At 36.3% G+C, this 12,691-nt stretch overlaps 1 protein-coding gene across 1 annotated transcript in view; it reads left to right on the forward strand.

Annotated features, from left to right (window-relative positions):
- The window catches only part of HSF5 (heat shock transcription factor 5), a 42,754-nt gene that overhangs the window by 18,186 nt on the left and 11,877 nt on the right, over positions 1-12,691 (forward strand). The window contains 3 exon segments of the mRNA XM_047081748.1: positions 382-479; positions 3,292-3,813; positions 6,114-6,291. Coding sequence (XP_046937704.1) covers positions 382-479; positions 3,292-3,813; positions 6,114-6,291 — 798 coding nt within the window.

Here is a 12,691-nt window from a genome sequence, read left to right on the forward strand (position 1 = left end):
GTTTGTTTATTTTAAGAGAGCGAGTACAAGCAGGGGAGGGTCATAGAGAAGGAGAGACAGAATCCCAAGCAGGCCCTGCATCATCAGCACCAAGCCTGATGCTGGGCTTGAACTCATGAACCATGAGATCATGACCTGAGCCAAGATTAAGAGTCAGACGTTTAACTGCACCACCCAGGCGCCCCTAAAATGACTTTTTAAATTGGTTAATTACCATGTTGTTTTCAACAAATAATAGCACTTGATTGTACTAAATCTAATATTATTGCATCCCCAAAGGAAAACCTTTGGAATTTTTCTTTCCAAGTTGAAAGGGGAGTGCTTTAAATGCTACACAGGTTAACTTGGTTGATGCCTCTTCTCTGTTTGAATTTGTCCCAGCTGTACTACAGTGCTGCTCTCCTTCTACCCACATGGACGCTCTAAGTAGTTGTGTGACTCCCACTGCCTCTTCCTATGCACACTGCAACTACTTCCAGGTAATATTCTTGGAACAATGGACACACTCTGTACTTCACGTGTAATACGATTGACCTTGCACAGTTTTAAAGTGTAATTTTATCTGAACGAGTAGCCAGAGGTAAGCTGTGGATTATGGCTTCAGTTTTCTCAATTCTAAAAAAAGGGAGTTGATATGAATGGTGTCTGAGGATTCTTCTAGGTCTGCACTGTCCAAAACAGTAGGCACTAGCTACATCTGGCTGTTTAAATTTAAATTAATTAAAACTAAATAAAATCTAAAATTCATTTCTAGTGCTCAAAGTCTCATGGCCAGTGGCTACCAAATTGTACAGCAGAGATAGCATTTTCATCATTGCTGAAAATTAGTTTGAACATTGCTGTTCTAGGCTCTTCTATGGTAAAATGAATACCAGGTAAATTTTAAAAGTGTATGTCACTATTAACAGATTCTTCCAAGATAGTACAGATAATTACTTTTTTTTTTAATGAGAAAGGAAAAATGAAATAAAAAATGAGAAATTTAAGTGGTGATCCCTTTTTGCCCCCATATTGTACACACTATATTTTAATTATTTTCTGATTATTTATTGTTAAGCAATTGCATTGATTTAAGTGTTTTAGACTGCTATTTCTAGGATAAGGCTAAGTTCCATGCTTTGTCTTTTAATGCTATAATTGCTTAAAGATTGGAATTATGTGTTTGCCTTTGATATCATCCAGTTGAGATAGCTTCTGTGTTAACTGACTGAGCCACCCAGGCGCCCCTATAGCTTCTGTTTTAAATGCTTATTTATTTTTGAGACAGAAAGAGAGAGCGCATGTATGTGTGCACAAGCAGGAGAGGGGCAGAGAGAGAGGGAGACACAGAAACTGAAGCAGGCTCCAGGGACCAAGCTGTCAGTGCAGAGCCTGACATGAGGCTCGATGCGGGGCTTGAACCCACGAACTGTGAGATCATGATCTGAGCTGAAGTCAGATGCTTAACTGACTGAGCCACCCAGGCGTCCCTGAGATAGCTTCTGTTTTTAAGAGAATATCTTACTAGTGGCATTCCGGTATGTAAAGGAACATTACTTTTTTGTGGGTTTTTTTTTTTTTTTTTGACAAAGCTACGTAGGAAGTCAGATTGTTGTTCAAAGAGTATAGAATCAGATCAAATGGACTTAGTTGGATATTTTTAAAGGCAGGTACCATCGGGCATGATAGTCCAGTCTGTTCATCTTCACTAGAGGGACATATCTGTCCCACAAATTAGATGTTTTTGTTTGTGGGTCCAGATGCTCTCTCCCTTGGATCATGCTGGAGATTCTCTGACAGTATTTATGTCTTGATTATGTTTATGTTTTAAATAAATTTTTTTTTTAAATTTTTTTTTTCAACGTTTATTTATTTTTGGGACAGAGAGAGACAGAGCATGAACGGGGGAGGGGCAGAGAGAGAGGGAGACACAGAATCGGAAACAGGCTCCAGGCTCTGAGCCATCAGCCCAGAGCCTGACGCGGGGCTCGAACTCCCGGACCGCGAGATCGTGACCTGGCTGAAGTCGGACGCTTAACTGACTGCGCCACCCAGGCGCCCCTGTTTTAAATAAAATTTTAAAAATATCTTTAAAAGACCTTTTCTTACTACAAAGACAATACATGTTACAGGAAAATAAAGATAGGTAGACATAAAATTTTTTAAATGGAAAAAAGAACGTGTTTTAGGTGTCATTCTGGAATTAAAGGATTTGGTTGGATTGCAGATATTGGTGAGAGTGTGCATGCATGGTCAGGATAGCATAATGGTTAGGAGCAAGAGCTCTTGAGCTAGGCAACCTATGTTTGAAACTTGGATATGTCAGTTATTTCATTGTGACTTTGGGTAAATTACAGAGTTTCTCTGAACTTCAATTTCATCATTTGGAAATGGAGATGATCACATTTTATAGACCTCTTAAGAGGAATACTGTATATGAAGTACTTTGCATGTGGTTGGCACATAGTAAGAACTCGATAAATGGTGCTATTGGCTACCGTAAAGTGGCTTGATGCTTACACCATTTAAATTTACATTATTTGGCATTAATGTCCTTTGAATAATTGACACAGTCTTTGTAGTGTGTTTGGCAATATCAACCCATTACGTGTTTTATTTAGTTGTTACTCTTTAGTATTTATGTTCATAGCTTGAGATTATTTATCACTAAACATGTAATTGTATGTCTACTCTGTGCAAAGTACTAGGTATAAGAGAATGCATCTTAAAGGTATAAAGGATACATCTAAAAGTGACAGCTATTTTTAATCTATTGTTTTATTATTAAAAATAAACAATCTCAGGAACCAAAGGACATTCGATATTCCATCCATTTTTTCCCAGATCATTTGGAACAGAATATCAGTACCTCCCCCTGAATGTATAGAAGCATTGGTGGACTTGTGAGCATCCTGTGTTTGAAATTTCACTACTACATTCCTAAAACAGTATATGATAGATATAAGTGATGTTTTTGTCAACTTTTATGGAAGAATTTGGTATATAGACATTTTATCAGCAAATAGGTATTTGAGTACTGTAGCTTTTTGATTTTGTATACTTTAACCCTGAAAATTATTCGTCCTTTCCAGTATTGAACTTGGCATAGTGGTTGACATCTATTAGTTGCTAAGTAAATGTTAATAGAATTGAAGCTACCATTGCTGAAAAGTTGATTGGTGTTCATGTTGTTTCAGTGAGCTTTAGTTAAATTTAATCTGTTTAACATTTATGAGCCTAAACATTGTTGCTTTCTTCCTTAATCTCATATTCAATTTTCTATCCAAACAATCCTGTTTTCTCTTTTCCCAGAATCCTCCAATGCAATCCTCCTATCCAGTTGAATTTCTGCCTTCTAATTGGCCTTGCAGTACTACTGATGAAAATAAAAAGACAGAAGTTAACCTAGAGGCTGTTTTTCAGATAGTAGATGAGTTGCATTCCTCCCCTAAATTGGAGATGGTGAAGGTGGAGCCTGTTGAGAATCAGTGCCCAACATCTCAGTCTAACAGAGGCCAGCATATCGTAGCTAATTCAAACAACATCAATCCATCTTCCACAAGTCAGGCTAGCCAGCTGGAGCCACTTACTCCTGTAGGCTCAGACATTACATCTTTTGTAGTCGGAACAGAACAAGCAATTACCTGCTCTCTACCACAGTCACCTGAGTACATCTATACCATCCACACAGCTCAGCCTGTTGAAAATACTACAATGCAGGAATCTGCAGCCATCCAACAAGCTCATGTCAAACTGAAGGAGCAGCTAAGTCATAATCCATCTCCATCTTCAGTAGTATTTGTGCAAGAAGGGCTACCATTCAGCACACACCAGGTAAGGGGGCAAAGAAAAAATCCTAATAAAGCTCAAAGTACCTAGTGCTTCTTGCTATAAACTGGTCTAGTGGAGAGTTTGTCCACCGTTAATTTGGGTTTAATACTGGTTCATTATGCTTTCCAGAAGGATCATGTCCCAGTGATTCTGCACAAAAAATTCAGAAGTAACCTTAAGCCCCAGACGTGTTCTTACTATGTTATGGTCTGAAGTCAGCCTCTAGAGAGGCAGTCTGAGCATTGTGGTATAAAACTTACTTTCATGTTAAAAGCATCCCTTGAGTTTTGCTTCCTATCTTAATTTGAATGGACAAGGTGTGCCTGGCTGATTCAAATCCACTACTCAGAAAGGATGGTTTATCTGACAGATAGTATCAGGACTTTCCAAGCTATTTGTAGCCTGGGGGTAAAGAGATGGTTAGAAGTCTGTTCATAGTTTCTTACAGCATTATTGAATTCTTATTTCACTTGTGAGCATACTGTGTTTGAATTTCCTTACTAATATCTACATTCTTAAAGCAGAATTCTGACTAGTTTGAGAGACATATTCTGAAGGTAGAAGCTAATTCCTTTATTGTTTATGACCAGAAAATGAATAAAGTTGATTCTAAATAAAAGCACATCTAAATTACAGTCACTTTTTGTGAATTAAGTATTTTTCCTACTTTAAATTTTTTTTCTTGATCTTAGCCTGATATATATTTTTAAATTTTTGTTTTTTTTTTCTTTAATGGGACTGAAAATATTGTCACTGTTAGATTCCCAAGATAACTTTTAGATAGTTGTGTTTTGTTTTTGTTTTTTAATTAAAAAAAATGTTTTTTATTTTGTTTATTTGTTTATTTTGTTTTGTTTATTTTGTGTATTTTTGTTTTGTTTATTTATGTTTGTTTATTTTTGAGAGAAAGAGAGAGTGCAAGCAGGCGAGGGGCAGAGAGAGGGAGACACAGAATCTGAAGCAGGCTCCAGGCTCTGAGCTGTCAGTGCAGAGCCCAACATGGGGTTCAAACTCAAGGACAGTGAGATCATGACTTGAGCAGAAGTCAGATGCGACTGAGCCACCCAGGCACCTGATAGTTGTTTTTTAATGCATTCTTTTTTAGCTCAAATTTTGGATCCAAAGTCTTAACGTATCTATCAACTCATTGTCCTTTTTGAGTCCAGCTGTGGAAATCCAGTATATCATGTGTTAAAATAATATTATAAATTCAGTAGATCAAAGATAGGCCCATTGTGTTTCAAATGTGTTGTGGAAAGAACATAAAATTTGTCTTTGTTCCTTCATAGTTCACATCCAAAATATTATATTTCATACCTTAAAATTGCATTTATAAAGTTACTTTCTCTTTAAAAAATATATTTGAACAACAGCTGTTAAAAGTTGTGTTTTTAACTTTTAGCTTTATTTCATTATATAGTTTCATTTAAAAAAATTTTTTTTAATGTTTATTTTTGAGAGAGACAGAGTGTGAGCGGGGGAGGGGCAGAGAGAGAGAGAAAAAGACACAAAATCTAAAGAGGCTCCAGGCTTTGAGCCATCAGCACAGAGCCCGATGCGGGGCTCGAACTCACAAGCTGTGAGATCATGACCTGAGCCGAAGTCGGATGCTCAACTGACTGAGCCACCCAGGTACCCCATATAGTTTTATTTAAAATAAATTCATAAAGAAATAAGAATATTTCAGAAGTTGGTCACCTTTATGAAAGGATTTGACATTCCAAAGAAAACTTAGGAACTCTAAAAAAGAAACTCATATCTCATAAGCAGAACAGATCTAGATTTTGTAGGGGTTGAAGCTTATACAATTTTGAGGGCTTGTCTAAGACAAAGAATACAAAATTAGTAGAATAAAGTGTCCTCAGCTCCACTGACATTATCCAACAGGATTATGCCTATGACCATCTCAATGTTACCAATGGGGGTAGAAATCTGATGGAAGAGATACTAGAATGGAAAAAGATAGTGGTCTTAACCAGTTGTAAATTTGTGTGTGTGTGTGAATTGTACCAAAAAAAAAAAAAATCAACAAGCTTCATGGTTAATCTTCCTCTGATCATAAGTAAATGTTTTAACTCCATATACATTTCAGTGGTTTGTGTATAGGGAAATAGATATCTTACTAATGAATATTCAGATTAGCTCAACAAAATTAAACATGGTATCATTCATAAGAATGAAAAGCCTTTACAAACATGTTTGTTGTATCATGTGTCAATAATAGAACTCCTCTGATAAACTATCTTAACTTTTAGTAGATATTTGAGGGAAATTCATAATAATTAGTGGGTTTAATATTTTAGGTGGATGCCAGTATAAAATGCCAGGCCAATCCACCTGAGAATATCTTGCCTTCAGAACAGATGGGATTCCTCATTTCAGAAATGGGCCCTGCTAGCAAGCCTAGTAAAGACACAGGTTTATCCACTCCAGCCAGATACAGAGAGCGAAGAAGCAACTCGCAGCAAGGAAAGTCCCCTGGTAAGGATTACTGTGCTCAGAATACTAGAATTAGAACCATGGTGTAAAATAAATGTATGAATGACAGTTTTTTTTTCTGAGCCTTCATTTTTTTTTATTCATAATTGTATGATACTTATCACATTGCTTTTTTACATAACTGTAATTTTAACTCTATATGTTTTCTTAATTGTCCTTATAAAGTATGTAAAAGTTATTTTCCTAATATTGCATGTAAAAATTTGAGCTTTTGAAGAGCTAGAACATATTAAGTAAAAACACAGGAATTTGGGTTATTTAACTTGAAGACAAAGATGAAGGGTGATTTAATCACTGCTTCAGATGCCAAAGACTTTGTAATTATTGATGTACTTGTTCTCTTATTAGCAGACTGTAGGATAAGAGGGAATATACTTAAAATTGTAGCAGTAAAGAATTAGTCATTAATAACATTATCCTGAACACATTATGATAATAGTATCAAGAGTGGCTTTTGCAGTGGCATTGTTTTTCCTGTAATTTATAGGAACCCAAAATTAATGATTGTTTTAGGCACATAGAGTTGGTTCTATTGTTTGTAAGGCAATTGGACAAAACCATTTTTTAAGAAAATAGTAACATCTAATAAGACATGTTTCTTTATGTGATTCAAAAACAAGTCATCAGAGTCTTCAATGGCCAGCTTTAATATTCTCAAATTGTATGCATGTCAGAGGCATGCAATCCAGGTAGAATTAATCAGGTCAGACAATCATTTTAGCCATAAAAAATTAAAAAATATTGAGAAATTATTTGAGAATTTCTCCAAAAAGTAAACTAATAGTGATATGATCAAGATCTTGCTCAGACTCATAGGGTTCTTTCTGCAAAACACCTTTTAGGCAAAGAACTATCCTGGTCACTACTCTTATTCATTGGACTTAGCTTGTACTGTCACTTTTAGTTGAATATATATGGTCCAATCCATGATAAAAGATTAAGAGATTAAGATTCCTTACCACTGGAGATGTTTAAAACAATGGCATAGACTTTGAAGGTGATTTAGAAAAGGACAGGAACTAATATTTGTGCATACCCATTTTTAATGCCATAACCAAACTTAATGAAAGTGGTATTGTCATCATTTTGAAGATTGGGAAGTTTAGGCTTGGAGAGGGTTAATAACTTGTTCAAGGTCACACATTAACTAATGTAGCTAATATTCTACTCACAATCACTCTGTTGACTGTGTCCTTACATAAAGGACTGTGTCAAAACATAAAAGTTTTTAAATTTGATGTAGTCCAATTTGTTTTTTGTTTTTGTTTTGTTTTGGATTTTGTTTTGTTTTGCTTTTGTTGCTTATGCTTTTGGTGTCATTTCCAAGAGATCATTGCTAAGTCCAATGTCATGAAGTTTTTCCTCTGTGTTTTCTTCTAGGAGTTTTACAGTATAGGTATTACATTTAGGTCTTTAATCCATTTTGAGTTACTTTTTGTATATGATGTAAGGTAAGGGTCCAACTTCATGCTTTTGCATGTGGATATACAGTTTTCCCAACACCGTTTGTTGAAGAGATGGTCCTTTCCTCATTGAGTGATCTTGGTGTCTTAGTGAAAGATCATCTGATCATATAAGTAAGCATTTGTTTCTGGTTTCTCTATTCTAGCCCATTGGTCTATTTGTCTCTCTTTATGCTAGTACCATATGATCTGTTTAACCTCTCAGTTCTGCCCTTGTAGCACAAAACCAGCCATAGAGAATATGTAGATGAACAGTTATGGTGATGTTCCAGTGAAGCCATATTTACAAAAACAGGCGCAGGGCCCAGTTTAACCCAGTGGTCATAATTTGCCAACATCTGAATTAAACTAACAGCTTCTTTCTGAACAGCAATAATGGAAGCCAGAAAAGGGTAGAATCACATTTTAATATACTGAAAGAAAACTGCAACCTCAGAAGTCTCTACCCACGAAAATGATCATTCAAGAATGAAGGCAAGACAATGAAGACATTTTCAGATAAACACAAAATTGAGCGCATGTGCCACACCAGATCAACACTAAAGGAAATTCAACTGGGTGTTCTTTTTTTTTTTAAGTTTTTTTTTTTCTTCTGAGAAAGAGAGAGAGAGCAAGTAGGGGAGGGGCAGAGAGAGGGAGAGAGAGGACCCAAAGCGGGCTCTGTGCTGACAGTGTGGGGCCCGACACAGGGCTCAAAGTGGGACTCAAACCCATGAACCATGAGATGGTGACCCGAGTCAAAACCAAGAGTTGGACACTTAACTGACAGAGTCACCCAGACACCCCTACAGGGTGTTCTTCAGGCAGAAGGAAACTGAGGTAGAGGTATTGATTAATATGGGCTTTGATGAATCAAGAGTAGGTACTGTAGTTTCTAGGATAATCACCAACACAATAGAAATAATCCAAAAGAAGGCAGGAAAGGGGGAAGGAAGGAAAAATAAAGAAGACAATGAGAAAACAAATAATACAATGGTTGACCCAAATTCAACCAATACAATGATTATATGTAAATGGTTTTAAAAACTTTAATTCAAAGGCAGAAATTGCTAAAGTGGATGAAAGAGCAAACTCCTACAATAGACTGACTATAGGAGACACATAGGTTAAAAGTAAGTGTATGGGGAAAGATATAATATGCAAACAGGAAGTATGAGAAGCCTGGTATGGTTATTTTTAAATATCAGATAAAACAGCCTTTAAGACAGAGTATTATAAAGAGAGTCTGCTTCATAATGGTGGACAGTTAATCAGTGAAGCATATCAATTATAAATGTGTTTTTGTGTAGTAATAGGGCCTCAAGATGTATGAAACAAAAATTGACAAAAGGAAAAACAGGCAATGCCCCAATATAGTAGGATATTTTAATACACCATCTAAGTAATTGATAGAATAACTAGACAAAATATTAGTAAAGACATAGGAGATCTGAACAACATAATCAGCCACCTTGATTTAATTGGCATTTATAGAACACTGCATCCAACAACTACAGAATATGCATTATTTTCAAGTGCACATAGTACATTCACCAAGAGATGTCGTATACTGGACCATAAAACAAGTCTCAATAAATTTACAAGAATTACAGTAATACAAAGTGTATTCTCTTAATATAACAGAAGTAAATTAGAAATCAATGACAGTAAAGTAACCAGGGAAACCTCCAATATCCGGAAATACAGTGACATACTTCTAAACCATAACTCAAAAACAAAATCTCAAGAAAAATTAGAAAATATTTGGAACTGAGTGACAATGAAAATATATCAGTTTGTGAGATGCATCTAAAACAATGTTAGCCGGGTGCCTGGGTGGCTCAGTCAGTTGAGCATCGGACTCTTGATTTTGGCTCAAATCATGATCTCGTGGTTCATGAGTTCAAGCCCCATGTGGGGCTCTGAGCTGATGGTGCAAAGCCTGCTTGGGATTCTCTCTCATTCTCTCTCTGCCCCACACCTGCTCGTACTCTCTCTTTCTCTCTCAAAATAAATAAATCAACATTTTTTAAAAACTTAAAAAAATAAAACAATGTTAGCATGAAGTGTGTAGCTTTAATATTAAATTAAATTAGAAATTTTAATATTAGAAAATATTAGCTAATATTAGAAAAGAAGTAAGATCTAAAATCAATGACCTGAAGTTTCAATATAAGAAACTAGGAAAAAAAAAAAAAGAGGAAAGTAAACCCAAAGTAAACATGAGGAAGGAAATGATAAAATAAGAATAGAAATCAATGAAATAGAAAACAATTGAGAAAATTAACAAATATAAAACTGGCTCTTTGGAAAGATCAACAAAGTTGACAAGCCTCTAGCTAGACTGATCAAGAAAAAAGAGAACCCAAATCATAACTATCAAGAATGAAAAAGAGGGGCACCTGGGTGGCTTTGGTGTCTAAACATCCGATTTTGGGTCAGGTCATGATCTCACAGTTCGTGAGATCAAACCCCACATCAGGCTCTGCACTGACAGCTCAGAGCCTAGCGCCTGCTTCTAATTCTGTGTCTTTCTCTCTCTGTCTGCCCCTCCCCTACTTGTGTGGGCCCTCTCTGTCTCTCTCAAAAGAAACAAACATTAAAAAAAAAAAGAAGAAGAAGAATGAGAAAGATTACCAGGGTGCCTGGCTGGCTCAGTTGGTGGAGCATGTGACTCTTGATCTCGTGGTCGTAAGTTCAGGCCCCACATTGAGTTGTAGAGGCTACTTAAATAAATAAAACTTAAAAAAAAAAAGAAAGAGATTGCCACCTCAGAATTTATGGATATTAAAGGAATAAGAGAATACTGTGGACAGTCTTACATCAATGAATACAAATGGAATAGACACATTTTTGGAAAAATATAACTTACCAAAATTCACACACTTCTAGTAAAGAAGTTGAATTGATTATTAAAAACTTTCCTCGGGGCGCCTGGGTGGCGCAGTCAGTTAAGCATCCGACTTCAGCCAGGTCACGATCTCGCGGTCCGTGAGTTCGAGCCCCGCGTCAGGCTCTGGGCTGATGGCTCGGAGCCTGGAGCCTGTTTCCGATTCTGTGTCTCCCTCTCTCTCTGCCCCTCCCCCGTTCATGCTCTGTGTCTCTCTGTCCCAAAAATAAATAAACGTTGAAAAAAAAAAAAAACTTTCCTCAAAATAAGAACAAAAATTATAGACCAATTAATCCTCTTGAATATAGATGCAAAAATCATTAACAAAATAGTAAATTGAGTCCAACAATATTTAAAAAGGATAATACTCTACAACCAAATAGAATTTATCTGAGGAATGCAAGGCTTGATTGATTTTCAAATGTTAAACAATGTTATTTGCTATATTAACAGAATAAAGGAGAAAAACTCTACGATGATTTTAAAAGATGCAGGGAAAGCACTTGACAAAAGTCAGTACTTATTCATAATAAAAACTCTCAACAAAGTAGGAGTAGTAGAAAATTCCTCAAACTGATAAATAGCACCTATAAAATATGTATGGCAAAGATCATAATTAATGGTGAAAACCAAACTTTATACTTTAGAGACTGGGAACAAGGCAAGGATGCCTACAGTCACCACTTATATATTCAGTATTATACTGGTGGGCCTAGCCATTGCAATAGGAAAGAAAAATAAATAAAAGGCATAAAAATTGAAAAGAAAGAAGTAAAAGTATCTGTTGATGATATGATTACTTATATAAAAAAAATCTAGGGAATCTACAACAGAACAAATAAATGAATTTAGCAAGGTTTTAGGACATAAGATTGATATATAAAAAGCAATTGTATTTTAATAAACTAGCAGCACACAATTGGAAAATGAAATTAAAATACCAAACGTTTACAGTAAGACCAAAATCCTAAGATACCTAGGAATAGGTCGAACCAAAGATGTCCAAGACCTCTACATTGAAAACTATAAATTTTGCTGAAAGAAATTAAAGAAGACATAAATAAAGTGGAAAGATATGCCATATTCATGGATAATAAGATCCAACATTGTTAAAGTGACAGCTCTCTCTAAACTGATCTATAAATTCAGTGCAATCTCAATCAAAATTCCAGTAGACTTTTTTTTTAAGTTTTTTTTTTTAATTATTTATTTTTTTGAGAGAGAGACAGAGAGACAGTGCGATCAGGGGAAGAACAGAGAGAGAGGGAGGCACAGAATCCGAAGCAGGCTCCAGGCTCCGAGCTGTCAGCACAGAGCCCGACGTGGGGCTCGAACTCACGGACTGCGAGATCATGACCCAGGCGCCCCTGTATTTCCTTTTAAATCTCAGAATCAGATTATAATTTTTAAAAAAGTCTACTGGAGGGGCGCCTGGGTGGCTCAGTCGGTTAAGCGGCCGACTTCGGCTCAGGTCATGATCTCGCAGTCCGTGAGTTCGAGCCCCGCGTCGGGCTCTGTGCTGACAGCTTGGAGCCTGGAGCCTGCTTCGGATTCTGTGTCTCCCTCTCTCTCTGCCCCTCCCCCGTTCATGCTCTGTTTCTCTCTGTCTCAAAAATAAATAAAACATTAAAAAAAATTAAAAAAAAAAGGAAATACAAAGGTTATAGAGTTAACAAAGCAATTTTCAAAGGAGATTTTATCTGATTTTAAGACTTACCACAAAGTCACAGTAATGAAAATTGTTTGATATTGGTGAAAAGATAGACATATCTTTTCTATTTGTGAATGAAACAAAATAGTCCAGAAGTAGATCCACACATATGTGGTCAGTTGATTTTCTAAATTTTTTTTTTTTAACGTTTATTTATTTTTGAGACAGAGAGAGACAGAGCATGAACGGGGGAGGGTCAGAGAGACAGGGAGACACAGAATCTGAAACAGGCTCCAGGCCCCAAGCTGTCAGCCCAGAGCCTGATGCGGGGCTCAAACTCACCAACTATGAGATCGTGACCTGAGCGGAAGTCGGACACTTAACCCACTGAGCCACCCA

Source organism: Lynx rufus, unplaced genomic scaffold, assembly GCF_022079265.1.
Source record: "Lynx rufus isolate CCGP_SWC_20201006 ecotype Redwood Valley unplaced genomic scaffold, mLynRuf1.p SCAF_18, whole genome shotgun sequence".
Classification (NCBI taxonomy): domain Eukaryota; kingdom Metazoa; phylum Chordata; class Mammalia; order Carnivora; family Felidae; genus Lynx; species Lynx rufus.